This window comes from Gorilla gorilla, chromosome 3, assembly GCF_029281585.2.
Source record: "Gorilla gorilla gorilla isolate KB3781 chromosome 3, NHGRI_mGorGor1-v2.1_pri, whole genome shotgun sequence".
Classification (NCBI taxonomy): Eukaryota; Metazoa; Chordata; class Mammalia; order Primates; family Hominidae; genus Gorilla; species Gorilla gorilla.
Window position 1 is genome coordinate 179,168,340 of NC_073227.2, and position 23,523 is coordinate 179,191,862.

Genomic DNA, 23,523 nt, shown 5'->3' on the forward strand with positions numbered 1-23,523 from the left:
TTTTATTTTGTGTGTGATAATAGTAATGTGTTCATGTGTTTTATCTTCTAGTGATACATACTGAAATATTTACAGATGAAATAATATAATGCCAATTATTTTCTTGAAATTAATGTGGATGTGGAAAGTAGACAGAAATAGAGATTTAACAAGATGGATCATGAGCTGATAATTGTTGAAGTTGAGTGACAGGCACATAGGGGTTTATTATAATATCCTGTCTTCTTTTGCATATGTTTAATTTTCCATAATAATTTTTTAATGTTCTAAAAATTTAAACTTTATTTTCCAATCAAATGGAAGTCTTTAGAGATTTTATTTTGCAAGTGGCAATATGATTAAAAGGGAAATAGGAAAGATAAATTCAGCAATGATTTGCACATTAATTGGCAGTTGGGGAAGACTAAAGACCAGGAGATTAGTTAAGAGTCTCTTACAGCATCCTGATCTACATTGGAAAAAGTCTGACTGAGGTAACATTAATAGAAATGAAAAGGAAAAAGTGACAGGAATGATTTTGAGGAGCATCAAAGTTCGCTGCTACTTGAATATGAAACACTAAGCAGAGAAAGATGAAAAGAGGACACAAAAATCTCAAACCTGGCATATTTTAAAAATAGTAATGTCATGAATAAATATAGGCCAGTCAAGATGACAAATTGTTGGGTGATGAGGTAACAAATTTACTTCTAGACATCAAGTTTGAGAGGATGAAGTGACCACTTGCTACTAAAGTAAATTATTGTTTACCTACACATGCATTAAAAAAAATCTTTTGTGCTGTCTCCTGAAATGTGATTATGTGTTTAAAAATACAGTGTCATAAATTAAACTTAGCATAATAAAATAATTGAATAAAATAAAACTATAAGTCAAACTTCCTTGTTACTAATATTAAAATAGCCCAAACCCTTCTTTGATAAAATTCTACTCTTTTGTCATGTTTTACCATTTGTTTACATTATTTCCCTGCAAAAAATGTTCCTTGATATCATAAGTAGATCTGTATATGTACTTATTTTATATCACTTTCCCTGTCTCTATACATCTAAACATATAAAGCAATGAACACATCATAGGTGCCCAATAAATACCAAGTTTTCTGGCCAATATGCTCACTTATTGCAAGCCGTACTCAGAAGAATAAGATTGTAACGTTGCCAGATAATTTGGAAAGTCTTCTGAAGCTTCCTTAAGTAAGATAACATCATTATTTTATTAAGTAGTATCATTAATTATCTTAAGTAACATCATCAATACTGAAATAATTTCTTCTAGTGACAAACTACGGAAATACATATAGTAGAAACTGTGTCTAAGTCAGACTTTTGAATTTCATTTATGACAAACTTAGTTGTACACTATTAAAAGTCTATAATAACCACAATACTGTTCAGTGCTTAGCATGTCCATACCCAAAAGTCTGAAATTTGTCATTTTTAATCCCTAGCATCATACATTCCCATATCCTTTACCTTAGTAAGTGATTCCTTGTGACCAAGTGAACCACTCTAATTACCTCCATAAAAAGAAATTGGGAAGATGCCTCAAAAACAATAAAAAGCAGAAATATATTGTTCTCTAAACCCTCTGATTCTTGACAGTTTTTGCTTCCTAGATCCACCAGTTCAGCATGCTACCCAATACTGACAACTAATCCCAGACTTTCTTTGCTACTTGAAGCCAAGGCAACATCCAACTACATCATCTCTCACTGTTTGCTTGAAAACAAATGTGAAACTATTTCATTTGTTTGCTTGAACTTACCAATAAATACATGGCTAGAGGTCATTTAGTTTGGCAGTATTCTGATTCAGCAAAGCAATAAAACCAACACAAACTATTTGAAATCCCAATGTCCAGGACCCTGGAGCACTATGTCTCTTGCTGTCATAGCACCTGACTGTGAGTGTGTTTCCTCGCTTGCCTCTGAAAGCTGGCAGCAAGACCCTTGACCATCAAGCAGGAGAAAAATCCTCATCATCTATCAAGGGGGCCATAGTTGGAATCTTTCTTTGTTATGCACATAGAATGTTCCTGCAGAAACAAAGATCTTTCCATGAACAGTAATAAGTTCCCTCTTGTTTCAACAATGATTGGTTGGAATTTTTATTCTTACTTTTATCACACCATTAGGTGGGAAAAAAATAATGCACAGAATCAAAAATAGGAGAAAGTAGGACAAAGATGAACACCTCTTAATCAAATTCATTAGATTCAGGAAATAATTCTTTAGAAGTCAGGTAAGAATTAGGAGGACAGAGTTAAGTTAAAAGAGACAAATCTAGGAGGCAAGTCATACCAACTCATATTCTTGTTGTCTATTGAATTTATGAATATAAGTTTATTGCAGCCATCTGAAAGAAAACCACCTTTAGGGAACAGGATATTTCTGTAAGCACCATTTCTCCCACTCAATGAACTTTTTCATACCCTCAACTCTTTGCTAAAATTCCTCTTTCTTATAGACTCTCTTCCCGTCTCTTGTACTCAGCTAATTTCTGCGGGTTTTTCCATTTCTAGATTACATGTCACATTTTCTGCCTACACCCTCAAAATTTCTTTCTATAAAATATTACTTTTAATTATGGCACCTGCTATATTCTGCTGTGATTATCTGTCCCTTCTACTAGACTGTATAACTCCTGAGGGATGGGAAATGGTCTCATTCATCTTTTATTACCAGCACTAAACCTACTCAGTGTCTGGAACAGATAAGAGCTCAGAAAAGTCTGTTACAATCAAGTGAAAAGAAATACATGCAGCCTTTTTTTGATGGTAGAAAAAGATATCTCCCAAGACATATCTTTGTTGGTCCTCCTCTATGTTAACACCCATTAATTTATCATTAAATAAACAGTTATTCTTAGAAAATGTAAGTATATGAAGAAGCCATCAAACAGTGAAAATATTAAATATTTTTTACTTGTTTGATTCTTTTATTTTCTAAACTTCTATTTCTCTTACTTTAACAAAACTAAATATACGTGTATTGTGAGAGCACTTTATATCTTTTACTTTCAACATTGTTAATCTGATACTTTGGACTTACTATTTTAATATAACTAGTTTTTTGTTTTTTTTTTCAATAAACCATGCCCTGTGTAAGTGTGACATTTCCAGACACTCTGCTGCTGATAGAATTGTTACAAAGTTGAAAAAGACAGGGACTTGCCCTTGAGAAATTTACAGTTTGTCAAGACAGACTAGTCAAAAATAATTAAAACATAATAGGCGAAGGCCTATAATATAAGTACCTAAGTCCAAATGAAATTATTTGGGAATGGCTTATAATTTAATAAATAAAAATAATGATAAAATAATTTAGTTTATTTAATTCTTACTTATTTCTACGCTTATTTCTGGATGATCAGTTGCTTAATTCATAAGTAATACTTATTGAGTGCCTACCATGTACTAGGCATCATTCTAAATGCTTTATGTATATAAAAATATTTTATCAACTCAATAGCTTTCTATATACGCACCATTATTATTCCTATTTTACAGATGAGGACACCAATGCAGAGAGAGGTTCAAGCAACTTCTTGAGGTTAAATCAGTAGTAGCAGAAATGGGACTGAAATGTAACTGACTGCAGAGTCCCAGTTCCTAACACAATACAATACAGTGACACAATACAGTGTCTCTTTGGTCAAAAAGCAAGTTTTCTACCTCCTGAATGTGCTCCTGTTATTTTATATAATCTTTTGAGAGAAGTTTGACCAAATCTTGGAGACTCAAACACTCTCTAGAATACTTCTCTTTGTCATCCTAATGGAGGTGAATTTTTGTCTAGGCAGTTTATACCCCCACGTTTCAAGAATAAAAGATTATTTGTGTTTCTCTCACATTTTACAGACCCAGTAAAATGGCATAGCCTTTGTGAATGTAGATTTGTTAACTGGGTGAAACAAAAAGAATGCTGTGTACAGAAAATTAACAACTGGGTTCTGTATTCCCTTGCTCTGGCTCTGGCATCATAGAGCAAGTGATTTTAGTTTGCTTCAGGCATAACTTTTCTAAGATTGTTCACAAATATCCATCCAATACATTCCTAAATACCATTTAAATGAAGCATTTATTCTGATTTAAAATAAAATTTTCAGTGTAATTGATGAGAAAGAGTGTATAGATAATAATAACTATTTACTATGGCATTCACGAAAAATGGCCTAAGTTTGTCCATTTATTTATTTATTTATTCAGTACACTTTTTTGATTGATATTGTTCTATAAGCATTTTATGGCCAGGCATGGTGACTCATGCCTGTAATCCCAACACTTTGAGAGGACAAGGCAAGAACATCACTTGAGCTCCAGAGTTTGGTAAGACCAGCCTGGGCCACATAGTGAGACTCCGTCTCTATTGAAAATCAAAAAGTTAGCCATGCATGGTGGCGCATACCCATAGTCCCAGCTACTCAGGAGGCGGAGGCAAGATGATCACTTGAGCTGGAAGACTGAGGCTGCAGTGAGCTATGATCATGTCAACACACTTCAGCCTAGGCAACAGAGCAAGACTCTGTGACTCTGTCTCAAAAAAAAAAAAATTAAATTTAAATTTTAAAAAAAACTTGTATGAAGAAATCATCCCATCAAAAAGTGGGCTAAGGACATGAATAGATAATTCTCATCAGATATACAAATGGTCAACAAACATATGAAAAAATGTTCAACATCATTAATAATCAGGGAAATACAAGTCAAAACCACAATGTGATACCACCTTACTCCTGGAAGAATGGCCATAATACAAAATAACAGATGTTGGTGTGGATGTGGTGAAAAGGGAACACTTTTGCACTGCTGGTGGGAATGTAAACTAGTACAACCACTGTGGGAAACAGTGTGAAGATTCCTTAAAGAACTAAAAGTGATCTACCATTTGATCCAGCAGTCCCACTACTGTGTATCTACCCAGAGGAAAAGAAGTCATTATACAAAAAAGACATTTGCACATGCATGTTTATAGCAGCACAATTTGCAATTGCAAAAATATGCAACCAGACCAAATGCCCATCAATCAAGTAGATAAAGAAAATGTGGTATATATATATCACAGAATACTACTGATGCATAAAGAGGTATGAAATAATGGCATTTGCAGCAACCTGGATAAAATTGGAGACAATTATTCTAAGTGAAGTAACCCAGGAATGGAAAACCAAACATCGTATGTTCTCACTCATAAGTGGAAGCTAAGCTATGAGGATGCACAGGCATAAGAATGATACAATGGACTTTGGGGTCTCAGGGTAAAGAATGGGAGGAGAGTGAGGGATAAAAGACTACACATTGGGTACAGTGTACACTGATCAGTTGATGGGTACACCAAAACCTCAGAAATCACCACTAAATAATGTACCCATGTAACAAAACACCACCTGCCCCCCCAAAACCTATTGAAATTTAAAAAAAATTAAAATTAAAAAATAAAAGTAAACCTGAACACTAGTTCAGGCCATGATGGGAATGGGTGGTTGGGCATGCCTCCTTATACATTCTTCCCTTTGGAATTCAGGCACATTTGACCGGCATTAACATTAAAACAGAACTTAAGACCGACAAAACAGACTCTCTTTGTAGCAATAAGATACCAACATGGCAGACAGTGGGCCCTGAGAGAAATCAAAGTATTTTACCCCAAGATGTATTTCTTTGATATATTTTGAAATGGCCCTGCCAAGCTGTCCCTTGTGCGGAAAATCTACATTCTGTAGAGAATCCCCTTCCCTTTCCAGATCTTTTTCCTGCTCCAGGAGAGGTTAAGAGTCTGGTACCTCTTTAAGTCTGATAAGAAACATTTATAATGTATTCTCTCTGAAGCCTGCTACCTGGAGGCCTCATCTACATTTGGCCATTATGGCCAAAACCACAATTACTTTTGCACCAAGCTAATAGAAGTTATCACCAGCTTCATAAAAACTCCAGGTGCTGAACATTCCTTAGTGTCAGGCTAATATAACTCAGCGCCAGTCTTAGATAACTATTGGCTTGATTTGATAAACTTACCTGTAACAAAAAATCAAAGAGTGCCATCTTGGACCACTCATGATGATGTATTTCAGTACAACCCGATTCAGGCTTGGGTACTCGGCCATTCTGCCAGCATTTCTGTTTCAGCAACTGCTGATAAGTTCCCCAGGTGAGCTTAACAGAAGAATGGGTGTCATTACTTGCTGGAGATAAAGATGCATCCCAAAGAATGATGGGGCATGGGCGGCCATCTATAGAATCAGAAAAACAAACACACTTTCAGCACACTATTGACTCAGGGTGTGTCTTTGAGCAGGTGGTTCACTCTTTCACAGTCTCACGCTCACCTATCAAATGTGAGAGTATAATTTGACAATATTTTATGATCCCTTTGTCTTCTGAAGTTTTAATACTTTCATACCTCAATGCTTCCTGTTTGAAGTCTCATAAAGCAGAAAGTTATTGTCAGACAATGAAAAAAATTTAAACAAGATATTTTATAGATGTGGCAGGAATAGGCTACTAAGCACCAATAACAACGTCCTATGGTTAATGTGGTTTTATTCCACATCTAAAAGCAGCCACCACAAAAAGGGAAAGAATCCAGACATTTATAATTGTCTATTCAATGTCTGAGTGGAGCTGCTCTTTATTTGTAATAACAACTGTCTGATTTTCTGAGGCCACATTATGATGTCAGGAAGAAAAAGAATTTTTAGAAGTCGCAAATTTAAAAGTGAAATTGTATGGTTCACACCAATCACTATAATCTCCAAAGACAGAAAAAAAGAGGCAAGAGGTTTTTTTCTTTCCTGATAGAAACTGTGCAAGCACAACAGTGCTCTTGGTAAGGGATCATTTATTCACACATAACCTCAACAAAGTGCATTTAAGCAAATGTCAGTTCCTCAACTGCATGTTCATAGATGATCTTTTTTAACCTGTCACTCAGTTTGTTTTGTCTCACTCTTGGAAGTTTAGAAATGTAATTTCTTTAATTGCTAAATTTTACAAAGAATTATGAGCCCCAGTGAAATAATCATGTTAAACAAGGAAGACCATGATCCAGACACATTAAACAACACTTCAAGCTTAAAACCAATAACATCATTCCCAAGCCCCCATTTCTGCCCAATAAAGTCACAAAGAGATGATGTGGAGCAACTTTGCTTATAACTCAAAAATCAGAATGATGTGCCTGATAAAAACAACTAAATTACAAAGATGCAATAAAGCCCACTTAACTCATTCTTAACACGCCTGAACAACAGAGGCCTCTGAAATTACAACCGGAATGTTCAGACTTGTCACAGGAATTTTTAAAACCTCTCTTAAATAGCCTTACATGTTCTCAATATATAACTTTATGGCCTATTAGAAACTTTTATTTTGCCACCTTACTGTCTTGCCATCTTGTAGAATTCTTATCTCCAGTCTTTAACACAGGAAACAGTCCCCCTCTCAAACCACTCCTGAGTTTGGTGTTATGCTAACCTTAATAGTTTTAATAGCATTCACTTAAATCATTCTAATCACTTGCATTCCAGTTCTGTTCAAAGAAAAATCTTTCTCCCTTTAGCCTTGCAATGTAGGCCAGGGCATGTGGAAAGTCTATTGGATTATGGAAAATATGCCACAATCATTGATACAAAACTAAGAGAAGAGCAGAGAAATAAATGCGAGCCATAACAAAAGAGCTTCATTTGTAGCACTCTCTCTCTCCTTCCAATGTCTTTTTACCTTACTAAATGATTTGGGGTTCCTGGGGCCTAATTATCTTCTTAGATATCAGATAATTTTAAATGTGTATATCCCAAGTACTATGCCAATTTATTTTAAAAGAATAAATTCCAGTTAAAAGCAATCCATCATGCTGTGGAAGACAGCACTGGGCCAGTATAACCAAATACAAATAGAAAACACACACACAGCCTCCAAAGGTGTGTACTTCAGGCATCTAAAAATAAACACCAAGAAGCTCTTTCTATTAGTGTCTTTGAACCAAAGTTATATACACACAAACAGCACTTTGCATGCTCAGGGCTAGAAAGTATTCAAAGGGAGTTGAAACCTAACAGTGAACTTCAACACAAATCAACACACGGGTCAGAAGGACAGCAGTTTCCTCAGCAATTCATATTAGGCCTTTGGAGAAATATGGAAATTGATCTACATAAACAATTGAAACCTGCTGGGCTGTTTTTCTTCCCTTTAGAAACATTTGTTTCTAATTGTAAAACTAATTAAAAGTAAATCCACTCATTTCATGAAATATAGAAAAACATAAAAATGTATAGCTAAGAAAATAAAAATCACCTATAACCTCATCTCCCAGTAATTGGTTGTTATTTGTATATTTACCTCCAGTTATTTTTCTATCCCTTTCTTTCTCATCTGAATAGGTAAACTGCTTCTAGAATTTTTTTTTAAAGAGTATAACTTATGGTTAGAGCTCAGACTCTGGAATCCAACAAAATTCTAGTCACATTATGTCTTCATTTTGTAACGTTAGAGAAGTTATGTAACCTTTTTAAAGCTTGTTTTTCTCACCTGTAAAATGAAGCAACAACATACATTCAAAACTGACCTTATCAGGAAGAAATGAGATCGTGCCTCTAAAATTCACAGCATGGTGCCTAACATAAACACATGCCCCAGAAAGGTTTTGCTCTGATGATTATTACATATATACGTCACATAATCACATAATTCATCAGGCTTCAACTGACCTTTACTATTTCTTGAGCATTTACTGTGCACTAAGCACTGTTCTAGAACCTGCAGCTACATACATAAATAGATAAATGTCAAGTTTTTTGCTTTCATGGAGCTTACATTTCTACCAGGAGAAAGAGGCAAAAATTATGCAAAGAAAAAAAGCTATTTGGGATCATCCTGTATGTAGAGTTTGTCATAATTATTTCACTAAATATTATACTATAAATATTTCATTTAATTATTTTTAAATAGTACCATTTTAATTGTAATGCAATAATCTAGCCCAGTGATCAGCAAATTTTATAAAAGGCAGATAGTAAATATTTTAGGTTTTGAGGGCCTAAAATATCACAACTATTCAACTATGCAACCGTTCAACTCCAGTGTAGCCCAAAAGCAGTCATGGACAATACATAAACAAGTGGTTGTAACTATTCCATTAACATTTTATTGTGTATGCTGAAACTTAAATTTCATATGAGTCTCAAGGGTTATAGCAATATCACTAGTCTTTTGATTTTTGTCAATCATTTAAAATTATAGAGACTATTTTTAGTTCACAAAATAAAAACGGGCAGTGGGCCATTTTTGGCCTACAGGCTATACATTAACCCCTAATTTAGTTTATGGGTATACTGTATGTCAGTCACCATTTCTGTATTTTAGATCACCAAATTTTTGGAATGATACATTTTCTATACTAATCATTAAAAAGGTGTCCTCAAACTGCCAAATAAAGTGTTCAGCTGATAAGTATAATTGGTTTTCAATTAATAGCCTATGTTTTTCTCCCAATTCATCCATTTCCCCTCAGCAAAATATTTTGAATGCCAACTATCGCATAAAGACATTCTTTCCTGCCCTGCTAGAAATCAGTGCACCTCAGGAAAGGGGATTTCCAGAGAACAAGAAAAAAGCATGGTGAGCAGTAAGACAGACTGAGTCACAGATGGCTGTGGTTCCTTTCCACATACAGGCCTTCTTGCTACATATACATGTGTGTGGCCCTTGCAGGTAATAATAGCAGTCAGTATAACTCCAGATCTCAGAGCAATGAGTACTACTGTTGAGGAGAATTCCACTTCTTTTAATATAAGGCTTTTGAAAGAATTAAATGAACCTGGATGGATTTGAAGAGATGACAGAAAAATTGCCTCTGAAAACAGGAAACTGGTTAAAGCAACTTACCCTGAAGTGTTTCAGAGATGAGAAGCATTCATCTCTCCACATTCAGGTTTGTCAAAATGATGCATTACTGGACTCTCTAGAGAAATCTCAACAAGTGAAGAGATAAAATTCTGTCACAGTGGTGAGAAAGCGGGTTTTAAAAGATATGTGGGTGTTCATGTGAATTAAAGGTTATATAGCTGTCCTAAAAAATGAGACTTGCCAGGAAAGCTTCTTTTTTTCTGAAATCTGAATATTTCCGCTGAATTTGGTGCTCTCCCAAGTCGTTTTTTATTCAAAAGCACAAAGAAGACATTCTTCTGAGAAGATGAACATGAAAATTCACTTAGAATGAGTGCTTTACACAATCTTCTTTGTCTAGATTTATTAAATGCCCTTCACTTTGAGCACTGGCTGAGCGGTTTTGTGGAATTATAGGTGAATGCTAAGCATGTTGGGTGGAGCTATGAATGTCTGTGAGCATTTGTCACTGAGCAAAAATAAGAAGAAAAGTCTTGAGCTCTGAAATCAAAAGTTCTTTCTCTTGCACGGGCCATGTTCCAAGACTCCTTGTGAACAAGATAAAAAGCAAGTGACAGTCCAGCTCAAGTCCTTCATTAAAAACAACTCTATAATACCCATTGAAGAAAACAAAAGCCAGTCAAACTTGAGTGGCATCTTTGTTACAGGAAACAAATTCTGTTGGGCCCCATCACAACTGTCAACAACGCATTGAAGGAAAACTTTAATGCGAAAAGAAATAAACCTCCATAAGGTTTTCATGATTTTTAAAAACAGTAGGTGGGGAGGTAGGAGTCTGTAGATTACATAGGCATAGATTTTATATGGCCAAACAAGTCCTGAATCTAGGGACTTGTCCTGGAGCAAATTAAAACCACAATAAGATATGACTTCACCCCTGTTAGAAGGGCTATGATCAAAAAGACAAAAAGATTACAAGTGTTGGTGAGGGTTTGGAGAAAAGGGAACCCTTAGCACTGCTGGTTGGAATATGCATTAATACAGCCATGATGGAAAACAGTATGAAAGTTTCTCAGGAAACTAAAAATAGAATTACCATACTATCCAGTAATCCTAATTCTGGGTATCTATCCAAAGGAATTGAAATCAGTATGCCGAAGAGATGTCTACACTCCCATGTTCACTGCAGCACTACTTATAATAGCTAAGATATGGAAGCAACCTAGGTGTCCATCATCAGAAAATGGATAAGAAAAATGTGTTTTGTTACGTAAACATAATAGAGTACTATTATTCACCCTTTAAAAAGGGAGAAATCCTGTCATTTGTGACAACATGGATGAACCTGGATGACACTATTTTAAGCAAAATAATACAGGCACAGAAAGACAAATACTGCATGACCTCTCTTATATGTGGCATCTAAAAAAGTTGAGCTCAAAAGTAGAGAGTAGAATGGTGGCTACCAGAGGCTGGGAGAGGGGGTTAGATGGGAAAAGTGTTGATCAACAGGTACGAAGTATCGGTTAGACAGGACGGATAAGCTTTAGTGATCTATTGCACAGAATGGTGACTATAATAAATAATAATACAACGTATATATCAAAATTACTAAAAGAATGTATTTACAATGTTTCACCCCCAAAAAAAATCATCCTATGATTTGAAGAAGCCTAAAAAATAAATTAGTTAAAATTTAAATTTAACAAAATAAGTAAGGTGATGGATTTTTAAATTAGCCTAATTTAATAATTCCACATTGTAAACATATATCAAATAATCACATTGTGCCCATAAACATATACAAATATTATTTTTCAACTTAAATTAAATAATAAAAAAGAAACAGGTCTCTGCGTGATTCCGAATACGTTTCATATGTTTATTTATCTAACTGTTTTTCGCTTCATAGTTTGTTTTCTCTAGGCCTAACTGAGTTAAAATAATCTCCATACTTCCTCAGGAGTTAGCTAAGTGTGAAGTCAAGGAAGCAGGAAAGGAGAATGTCTTGTGACTTCATTCATCACCAACTACCTAAACAACTTAAATTGCCAGTTCTCCTCTGAAAACAAGGCATTCTTCTTTGTTCTGACAAATGGGCAGGAACTTCTGCTTTCTAGGTCTGCCCTGAACTTCTGCTGTATAAATGGAAACTCCAAGACTCTTCCTGTCTCAATATTCCACTTTAAAAAACAGGAATCAAATTTGACTTCAGAGGGTGGTGATGATGTGGTCACTGTGCCAGACTCTACAATCACATTTTGCAGATGAAATCTTGGTCACATCAGGGTGACTCAGTCCTGGGCGATTTAGCCTTTGTTAATCCAGTTAAAGGAGCCATGAATTCCTGACCTCAGTGACCTTCTTACTTCTTACAGTGCAAAGCCCATGACATCACTCCCTTTCTTCAAACCCTTCAGCGACTCCCTATTTTCTGCAAGATAAAGTCCAGGCTCCTTGCAGGACATAAAACACACTCACTCTCCACTTACCACAGCTTAACTCACATCGTGCCCCCAAACCCTAATCTGTTGTTTTTCCGAACTATTTGCAATTTCCTGAACACACTCTGCTTTCACATGTTTTTCATAGTCTATTCTCTCTATACTTTCTGCACCCATCCCATCTCTCACACCACCCACAGTGACTTTTAAGAACCAGTTCTGGCATTACCTCTTCCAAAAGTATTTATAATTTCCCACTCAAGCCCCTATATACACATTCTAGGCTAAATTCTCCCTCTCTGTGCCTACAGGGCCTCCTAAAAATATCTCCATTGAGGTTTTTATCACACATTTTTTGTAAGGTAGGTTTGCTTCACTGTCTCCTGTCTTCCAAGCTGAGAGCTCTGAAGAACAGAGACTACTTCTTAGTCCTCTGGATCTCCAACTTTTGATGCAGTGTCTAGAACAAAGCAAGCACTCAAAAATTCTCAGTGCATTTTTTCAGAATCCCCCAATGTTCATGGATAGCTCTTAGAGTCTAAGGAATGGTCCATGGACCCAGAATAAAAATTTGCCTGGCATGACATCCTAGTAAGGTGTAATTTCACTGTCTTCACTCAATATGAATTGGGAAGGATTAGAGAAACACTTGAGACATAGAGACAGGGATGTGCAGAGGTTTTGATGCCCTCATTCTGTCCAGCTTGTGCTCAACTATCCACTCCCATGTATCTCTTATATACTGGGACGATGAAAATAGGGGTGGTGGAAACACTACTGCCTCTCTCCTTCTGACCCCAGATCACTATCATGAGAAGGGGAACAGTTAGGCATCATGGCTACATTCAGGAATCAGGCGACAAGGCAATGGGAAAAGTGGTTGCAATCTGGATGGATGATTAACTGGGAAAGCCCCATGCTGCAGTCATTGGACGCTCACACATGATGTGAAGGGATAGCGGGAGGCAGTAAGGCACAGCTTTGAGGAATGAGGCTATGGAGTCCTCTTGACCCATGTCTGTATCCCAGCCCCACTGCACGCTACCTGTAGGCTTTCAGGGAACATATATTATTCTTTCATCCTCAGTTTCCCCTCAGGAAATGTGTACAAGATCATCTGATGTAGGGGACTGTTGTGACATTTAATAAGATAATGGATGCAAACTGCCTAGCACTCCACAAATAAGAGATCTCGTTATTATCCACTATAAGCTCCAAGGTCCTTCTTTAAATGAAAATTTTAGGTGCCCATTTATTCTACTCAAGTAAACATCAATCTGGATAAACCAACTAAGAAAATCTAAAGAAGCATATCATAAAGAGCTACATCAGCTTAGAAATGGTATGAAAAAGGTAGCATTCAAGAGTGTTAGCTGGGCACAGTGGCTTACGCCTGTAATCCCAGCACTTTGGGAAACCAAGGCAGTTGGATCACGAGGTCAGGAGTTTGAGACCAGCCTAGCCAACATGGTGAAACCCTGTCTCTACTAAAAATACAAAGATTAGCCAGGCGTGGTGACAGGCACCTGTAATCCCAGTTACTCAGGAGGCTGAGGCAAGAGAATTGCTTGAACCCAGGAGGCAGAGGTTGCAGTGAGCCGAGATCACACCACTGCACTCCAGCCTGGACGACAGAGCAAGACTCTGTCTCAGAAAAAAAAAAAAAAAAAAAAACAGTGTTAGTATGCGTTAAGCAATGTTATATTTTATACATATTAACTCATTTCATTCTCATGACAACTCTAAGGTAAGTAATGTTATCATCATTGTTTTTATTGTCATTATCCCTATTATGCTAATAAAATATAAAGCACAAAAATATTAAGTAACTTATCCCAGGTCACCTAGCTAGCAAGTGGCAGAATCAGGATTTACCTGCAAGGAGTCTACATTGCCCGTCCACACCCCCAAACACAAAGCTATTTAAATTACAAACTGTACCACTTTTCCCTAGTATCCGGGGCAGTGCCTCACACATAAAAATGCTATTGAATTGAATTGATTACAAACACATTGGAACTGTAACAATTCTTTTTTAACTTAGGTAAAAATAGCTATCTAGCACTCCTGCACCTGTGTGGTCCTTACATCAACTCAGAGACAGCAGCAGATTCACTCCCAATGAAGAGCCCACCTCCTTGAGCTTGGGAAGGTGCTTAGTGAATCCTCACATCGGTGACTGGAAGATTTCCTCCAGAACACTGAACTCACACATGGCCCTCTAGTGTCAGTGCCACGAGAGCAGAGATTCCTGACCGTTTTGTTCACTGATGCAGCCCCAGTGACTAGAATAGTGGCTAGCACATAGTAGATGCTCAATAAATACATGTTAAAGAAGGAAAAGATAAATGTGATCCTATAGAAGACAATAGATTGCATGGAGTTAAGGCACATGCATCTCTTATGCTGTGGGTACTGTGGTAACCATTAATCGCCCCTTTTATCCCAGCAGAGTGTGGGACCAAGGACAAATTACAGAAGCACAGCAGAGAAGGTTGCCCGGTTCCCCATTTGCCTATGAAGTTATGTAGTGAGCAAACAAGAGGACACTGGAGCACAGCGCTGCTTAGAGCCGAGGCTCAGTAAACTTTTGTTCACTGATGAATGAATGTATTAAGCTGACCAGCTCAATTTGATTCATAAAGAAATAGCCTTAGGGCTTTTCTGAGGAAGAACACAACATATTTTCAATCCAACTTTTTAAAAAATAAAACATGATTACACACTCCTAACTAAATATTTTCAGAAAGTTTGCCTATATGTCAAAGATTTCTAGGATTTGGAAGCCAGTATGTTCGCAAGTTGTGAGGACATCTGTGTTATTCTCAACACTCCCTGCAAAACGACTGTGTCCTTACCTGAAAGCCTGAAACAATATAAAATGCAAAGCTGACATCCCCCTGCCTCAGCAACTGCACTTTCACCCAGAACTCACAGTGCTGCTCACATAGGCTTGAAAAGAGAGTGAAAAACATACCATATATTTCTCCTACTTTATAATACGAAGAGGCAATACAAGTTGGAAAACAGTGAGCAACTTGGGATCTACAATGAATTTAAATGGAAGTTTGTGGGGTGCCTGCAGTTTGTCATCTAAGCAGCCTTGACATACAGAATTCTTGGAACTAGGCTACCTTAATTCAGTCTGACAGCTTTGTGGCAATAAAGCAGCATCCTAAAAATAAAGCATACATAATACATCTTCCATGCTGGGCATGAAAAATAGTACAATGCTTAAATGCTACCAAAATGGTGTCCCTCGAGATTCATTCACACTACTGTGCAGACTACAGAGGAAGCTCTGGCAAAGCTGCTAAATCAAAGATCACAGAAGGGTGCTCGGTTTTCTCTGTTTTTATTTTCTTGATTTTTACATGGACATAGTCTGCTTTGTCTAATGCTAGATAAATACTTTAGGATATTTTCACTTTTTAAATTATCGAAATGTATCAGGACCACACAGTATCTGGTGACTTTTATAATAATTTGAGACTCTTGCAAGGACAATTTGGCAGAAAACAAATATGTTCATCACATTGATACACATGTGATTGTTTATGGTAAACAAGAAAATCTGGTAAGCACTGGCACCTTGGTTTGCATTAAAAAAACTTGTAGCAGTGTTCATAATGATACATCAATACTGCACTTGAGTAAAAATATTGTCAATGTTAGATTATTGAATAGAAAAAAGAAATTAAATAGAAATGTTGGCATAGTGGTAAAATCAGAAACCATCATGCTAAAATTTGTACATTTTTGACATTATCCCATAATTGTAGTAAGTTATATTTGTGAGGTAGTGTGGGTTAACAGAAGCAACGTGAGGAAACTTCAGTGTCAGAGACAGAATTGGGCACAAATTCCAATTTCATTGCTCTCTAGGTAGGTGACGTAGGGCACATTTTATAAGTTCACTGAGCCTCAGGATTCCCCTATTTAAAATAAGAGTAATATCTGCTATGTAAAATTGTTAGGTGGTATAATAGACAACACACATCAAATACAGTGTATATACTATGTGATACATCACACTAGATTCTTTGTCACAATTGAAAAATACTTCATTATTGCACACAAACATTTTAAGGCCCTTTGATGCTATATTTTAATTCATTTTAAGACTTCCTACACAGAAACATGTAGGACGAAAATCTGCTCCAGTGGTAACTGCTGGATCTTATATTGTGGCACACTGCTGGCTCTGCCTAATTAATTACCATCTTGCCCTTCCTCAAGTGCACCCTTCTCATTTTCTAGGATATCTTGGAGCATAACCTGTCAGAAAATAGTCTGTTAAGAAGTACAATACCAGTAAGTCCACTAATTTCACACATCTTTTTGTATTTAAGAAGAATCATCTAGAACTCATCAAGTCACACAATCAAAATCTTGTCCCACGTTAAACTGAGCTAGCTGATTGGATCACCCACACCAGTCCTGCCAATTTAGAAAAAACCTAAAGATGAGCTTTATAATTGGAACTCTTTGTCTTTTGACTAAATCAACAGAGAGCTTTATCTGAAAGGCTGGGGCAGGCAGATCATTCAAATCACAGCATTTGATTCCTTCTTACATCTCCCTTTTCACATTACATATCCATTTTATAATTACTTTGAGCCTCAGCTTCCATATTTGTTAAATGTTTGTCAGAGTCCCCAGGCATAATGACATCTGGGTGCAGCTGGTAGAATTTGTATGAGGATTTAATGAAATAATGCAAGCACAGTACTTAGAATGGTACCTGGTATATATATCTAGGAAAATTCAATAACTCTTAGCTATGGTTAAGGTTGCTTTGTCTTCTTGAGGAAAAAAAGGAGGTTCCCATAGCTATATCTGTGCATCAGTGTATAAGTCATCCGTTTCATTATATTAAATAACTAAACTTTCTAGTAGGCTGTGGTGATAGAGAAAGACGATGTACCTTAGGGCCCCTTAAAGGATTTGTTGAGGGAAGCAGATTTATGAAAAGAGAAAAGACTGGAAGTTAGAAGACAAAAATTTTTGCTGGACAACTAACTCATCATCACATGACCTTGAGCAGTCTTCTTGCCTTTCTTTCATCTCTAAAATGAGGTTTAAAAAGTCTACTGCATAGGATTCTTAGAAAAATTAACTAAGACAACTTAAATATCTAAATTCAACTTATAACACAGACTAACCACTTTCTTGGTGCCAGATATAAATTTATTTTTGTAAACATTAATCAAAAGTCAGAACAGAAACAACATTTAGGGTAGATTACTTACAGGCTTTGCTGGCTTCTCACTCTCTCAAATATTAAAAGATCTACTCCCAGACCAAGCCAGGTCATCAGAGAAATATATACCTAAATTAAATCCTATTGTTCCTCCTGCACAAAACTCATTATCAAATTACACTAGAGTGTGATGCCAACACACCACATTGATAGTTCTCACAAGAATAAGCCCTGTAAACCTTTCATTTGCATTGTAAGGAGGCTACCAAAAACATTTTTTATTACCTCCACAATGAATTCCTTATGAGATCCTCCAGGAGAAAGCCCAGCCTGGACTTAAGACTGAAAATGTTATTACGCGTCCTAAGTATTAGAAGCTGGTGGCTTCCAGTATAGTTTTACTGTTTAGAGTCCAAGGAACAAGCAATGAACGCATTCCTTCATTCATTCAAAATATTTATTGAGCATCTACTATGGGCCAGACTCTCTGCTAAGAGCCAGAAATGCAATTCTAAAGAAAACAGGAAGTATCTTTGCCTTCACAGACCTAGAGAGTAGTGGGAAGGAACAGATGATTAAATAAATGATTATAATACAAATATGTATTATATAATATAATGATATAGAGCAAGCTGAAAAAGATGCTGGGTAACTAGGTAAGATCTGTTGCCTCCCTGGGTGGGCTGCGAGGCTCAAATAAAGTCAAACTCTGACCAACAGAATAGCAGTGCCCTAGAAGAAAGCTACACACTTCCGTGGAAATCAGGGAAGAAAGACACAGTGAGGAAAAGACTAGAAATAGGTGGATGGGTAGAGATACTGAGAACCTAATGCTGTCTATACCATGACCAGAAGTGTTCTATTTATGTACTTTGCATGACTATAACAGTCTGCTTGAGTAGAATTATATTGTGTAGAGTATTCATAACTATATGAAATCATTTCATGAGCCCCTGGAGAAACTGGCCTGACTTTGTGACTCTAAATGACTAAGTAGAAGAAGGTATCAAAGACAGAATGTTGTTTGAGATATAATCTTAGGGATTTTATTTATTAAATTGAGTCATATTAGTATAGCTTTATTAGTTTATTTCCATCACCACTCCCATATGAAAGGAGAGAGAAATATCCAGGCTATATTGAGATTATAAACCCCGCCTTCAAATGAATTTTTGTTCTCAAAGATGCTGGAAATTCAGAGCAAAGAATTAAATATCTAAGAGGGATTGGGATTACAAACGTTTAATTGAGCAGTTTTAGTCATAGTCCTATCACGTAAGGAAGTAACACATGAGACTTGGAGATTATGTGAGGAATTCAATGAACTTGGTACCTCATGTGCTTGGTACAATAATAATAATAATAACCAATATTTATTGAAGGTTTATCTTGTGGCAAATACTGGTTCTAAGTGTTTTCCCTGTATTAACTAACAACAATCTCATATGGTAGGCAATATTGTCATTTTACAGCTGAGGAAACTGAGGCATAAAGAGACATGGCAACATTTCCAAGTCGTATGATTGGTAAGTTCAAACCTAGTCAGTCCAACTCCACGGCCCAGGCTTTTAGCCACTACTGTATTCTCCCAACTTCCATCCAAGAGCATCTAAGGGAAGCTCAAAGGACATATCAGAGAACCCTGCCTCAGGATATACACAGGAGTTCATCTTCTCCTCTCTGGGGCCTTTATGACATGAAAATGGATGGGATTTCAGCATAACAAGGGGGATCCTGTGCTCTACTCTGCTCAGAACAGTCAGTGTGTGCCTGTTGTCCCAATGCCCACCAGCATCTCCTTTCACACTACACGGTTCCAGTTTGGATAATAAGTTACATATTCACCTAAGTCCAGTGGCTAAGAAGTTATGTTCTGAAGTTTGCTGGGTCTACAGTCAAAACCCAGCTTAGCCACCTACTAGCTGTGAGAGTTGAGGCCAATTACTTTGTCTCAATAAGCCTCAATTTTCTCATCTACTAAATGGAAATAATAATAGTTCCCACTTCATAGCATTGTTATGAAAATTCTAGGAGCCAACACATATGAATCAATTTGTATAATCCTTAGCAAATTGTGGGCACCCAATAAAAATTCATTTTTATCAACATTAGATTAAATGTTTGAGAAGGTTTCTTACATTGGCATAATTGTGGTGGACTGCTTTGTAAACTTGAGACATCAAAGCATACCTGTGAATCTGGAGCACTTAGACAAGAACCACCATCAGTAGGGAATGTCCAATTTTTCTAAGTAAATCACTGGTACTTCCAGGAGTATCCATTCTAAAATGAAATTATAATGCTAAAGCCATTGGAAATGCAGTTGGGTCTCAGCCACTCCCAGGGATTTTAATCCATTCCATTCTAGGCTCCCTGGGAACCTCACTGAAATGCTAAATTTCATGGTAACATGGAGAAAGTTAAGTATCCTTTCAGCTTATAATCTCTTTGGGGTACATTTTAGCCTCTTGGGCCAATCTGGATTCAAAGTTGTAACTTCTGGCATCATTCTGCATTCAAACATAAGCCACTGACTCACTGTACTTTGTATTCGAGCCCTGGAATAGCTTTAATATTCAGAGAATATCCTTTATATGGCATGGGCATGACCGCAGACCAATCCTTTTGCTGGCAACTGCAGTAACTGGCTACATGTGTTAGAACCTGCCAAAATGTTTGTCACCCAAGAAGTGAGAATCTTGAAAGACAGGCTCAATAGACCATAGTCAGGGGCTTGATAAAACCACACAGCTAGTTAGTATACATACTGAACAAATCACCAATTTTTGCTCATTCTTTTTATTTGTTAAATAAAGAGGTTAAATCCATTGGAAAAAAAAGGGGGGGGGGTTGAACCTAACATGGTCTGGCTCTACGCCGCTTAAGAAGATTCCATCTGCTCAAGAACGATAACCCGCTTCCCCCTTACTCTTAAAAACTTCTACTTCCTCCCATAGTAACCTATTTAATAGTATGCCTGACTGTCAGCAAGTTCTTTGCCTCCAGCCTAGCTTCCTCTCCTCATCATGCAAATTGCCGTTGGCTTTAATTAGATTTAATAAGCCACTGGGAAGTGAAGCGAGGGAAATGGAGAGCAAAGATTATACAGTATGGGCTTACTCTTGCATGTCCAATACAGCATTTCCCTGGAACTCTCATATCCTCCCAGGCTGGGAAAATAAAGAATGCCAAGCGCATGGAAAGACACGCTGCTGCTGCTGCTGCTGTCCAAATGTGAACCGTGGGTGGAGAAAAATCATTTAGAAAAAGAGAGTGAGGGAAAAGAGAAAATGAACCAGAATCCCCAACAGCTGCAAATAACGAAGCATGTGAATCTGTTACCTTGGATGAACTCTGCTTTCCTGCTCACAGACGGCAGGGTCCTGTTGAGCCCCAGGATCCTGTCTAGGTGGAAGGCAAACACCTCACTCATGTCCAAGGGCTGCTTGAGAAGCCCACAGGGGCTAGGGCCACAGCGGAGCACAGCGCCAGGTGCGCCCCCCTCCAGCACCAGCAAACGGGCTCCGCTCTTAGAGGACACAGGCCGGAGCCCTGCCACTGCGCTGTCCGCCAAGAGTCGCATTCTTCGGATGTCATCTTTGCTCAGCCAGGAGGGGGCGCTCTCGCTGTAGATCCTAATGTTGCTCTCCCTGGAGCTGGGCTGCAGGAAGTCTGGGCCCCTGGCTCGCACTCCCGGACCCCGCACCAACCTCCAGGGTCGCTCTCCAATCTTAACCAGGTTTGCTCCCTGAGCGTACCCAGGTGCTACAGCATCAGCTTCCCTTGCCGCTTCCTGCGGCTGAAGGGATGGTCCGACCAAAGCCTCCTGCCCTGGGGCAGCCGATGCCACTGCATGCTTTTTCCTGCGCTTGGGCTTCACGGTGCCACGGATATTGGCCGGTTTGCTGCGCTTGGAGCGTAGGGTAATGTACACCACATTGGGCTGCAGAGTGGACCCATTGCCCTGGGACTCTGGAGGGGCCAGGGTACCATCCAGGGGTATCTCAGGGAAGGATGGCTCGGTGGTGTCGCGGCTGCGATGTGGCCCCTTCTCAGCCGCCTGTCCATGCTGGAGAGAGGCCCTCCCCACCTGGCTCACCAGGAAGCCCAAGTAGATGGCACACGCAGTGCCCAGCAGAAGGTTTCTCCGGGTCCTTGGACGCCGGCTGCTCCAGAGCTTACGCACCCGCGGGATGCACAGGGAGCAGATGAACCAGTTTATGAGCTGCCCCGGCTTGTCTGGACAGGTCATTTCTCTGCTGCATCCACATGTTGAACGGAGTTTAAAGTCTGCAGTTCGCCCCTGCTAATGTGATGCATGGTTTCCTGACTTCAGCTGCCGCGTCCGCTTCGGGATATAAGTGGTCTCCAGCGGGCAGAGGTGGAAGGAAAGGGTTGGTGATGAAGCTGGGAATGTTTCTGACACAACAAACCTTTTAAATTATCAGTCTCCCCAAGGAGAAATGCGGCTTGTTTCTGGGAATGAATGGATACAGAGTTAACTGAGTCAAAATCTCAAACCATTTAAGTTCCTCTACAAGAGTCAAGAAAAAAAGTAATCATTTCCTTTCATAAATATCACCACTAAATGTTTTTAAAAATAAAATTTAAAAGCATGGAAACGAGATAGATGTATAGATTTGATAGTCACTTGAAAGTAGTGAAAACAAGCCACAAAAATCCAAGAGTGTTTTATAACTTGTACCTAGAGTCATTTAAGTTGACTCTGAAGCAAAAGCGTTAAAATGTGACAAACCTGGGCTTTTCCTTTTTGAAATTCAGAAAGAACTTAAGACAAGTAATAGATGATTTTTTAATACTCTATACCTATACCATTTTTATTTTTTAAAGTCCTGAATTAACTAAGTACAAGCAGCAAGTATTAACAATAAAATGTAGAAACATATTCTCTTAGTCTAAAGGTACAAATTTTTCTTCATATTAATAATATGTTCCATTAGCTTACATTGTTAGTATAATACAAAGCCATAAATGTCCATATATCTTGGAAGCAGTTGCATTTATTCTGTTTCTCTCTCTCTCTCTCTTTCTCTCTCTCTCACACACATACACACACACAACACAACACAACTCTGACTGCTTTTTATTTCTTTTCTTTCCACCGAAGTCAGCTGAAAGAAAATAAAAGCATCTCTAGTTCTGTTTTTTCACTATTAAAAAGAAAAAGAAGAAACTCGTAAGCAACCTTACTTACACAGCTGGCCCCATGCTTGGCTCCAGGAAGAATGTAATCCTTGACTCTAATGCAAAGAACTTTTAAAGGCTGAGGCATGTAAGTAGAACATATTTCATGGTCAAGAGTGTTCCACATTTCAAACATTTCAGTTCAGCTTTAAAAGCTCCCTTGAAAACTACTGATTGCAAAGCAAAACTTGGAAACTGACTGCTGCATGGTTTTAAGAGATACAAAGCTTTTAAAAACAATAGTTAAAATAAACTTTAATTTTAAATTTGGAAAAAAGAAATGCCGTAGAGAATCAGTTTTCATTCAAATAAATTTCCACTTATTTTTAACCCCTGGGAGCCCTCTAGTGTCCTGTTCGCAAACAGACTCAGAAATGTCAGTCTCATGAAGTTCAAAAGATCGAGAATGTTTGCTATCTTGGTGGAGCAGCTGCAGCCAAGTAAGTAACTTGTAAAATGAGGAATGCCATCACCCCTCGAGTGTCCATCCCACATAACTTGGGGTTAGAGCACAAGCGTTTCCAGGAACTACTCACCTTACCATCTTGGCCGCTTCATTTGTCTTCCACCAGTTCTGGAAAGAGAAGGCCTAGAAGTTCAGAAAAAAAGGTAAGAAAGAGTTAATATAAATGAGGGGAAAAAATAGAACAGTGAGATAAGAGTGCACACAGATAAGGAAAGACATTTATAGTGTGCAGTTGCACGGTGCAACAGTTCACAAAAGGAAGTCGTGGATTCTGTCTGATTGGAGGTTTTTTGAAAAAACAGGTTAGGGATTGGCCTGGGTGGTTTGCGTGTCCTAGCACAAAGGCAGGGGCTGATGAC

The 23,523-nt window shown here is 37.9% G+C and overlaps 1 protein-coding gene across 2 annotated transcripts in view; it reads right to left on the reverse strand.

Moving 5' to 3' along the window:
* The window catches only part of GASK1B (golgi associated kinase 1B), a 40,943-nt gene extending 18,195 nt beyond the window's left edge, over positions 1-22,748 (reverse strand). Inside the window, exons 1-3 of one of the 2 annotated variants that reach the window (XM_004040566.5) lie at positions 22,709-22,748; positions 20,836-21,969; positions 6,016-6,230 (exon numbers count right to left, since the gene is read on the reverse strand). In XM_004040566.5, the coding sequence (XP_004040614.5) occupies positions 6,016-6,230; positions 20,836-21,745 (1,125 nt within the window). In that variant the 5' untranslated portion in view covers positions 21,746-21,969; positions 22,709-22,748. Of the gene's footprint in view, positions 1-6,015; positions 6,231-20,613; positions 20,715-20,835; positions 21,970-22,708 lie in introns of those variants that run through there. The other variant, XM_055384759.2, reaches the window with a different exon arrangement.
* Between the last annotated feature and the right edge of the window lie 775 nt (positions 22,749-23,523).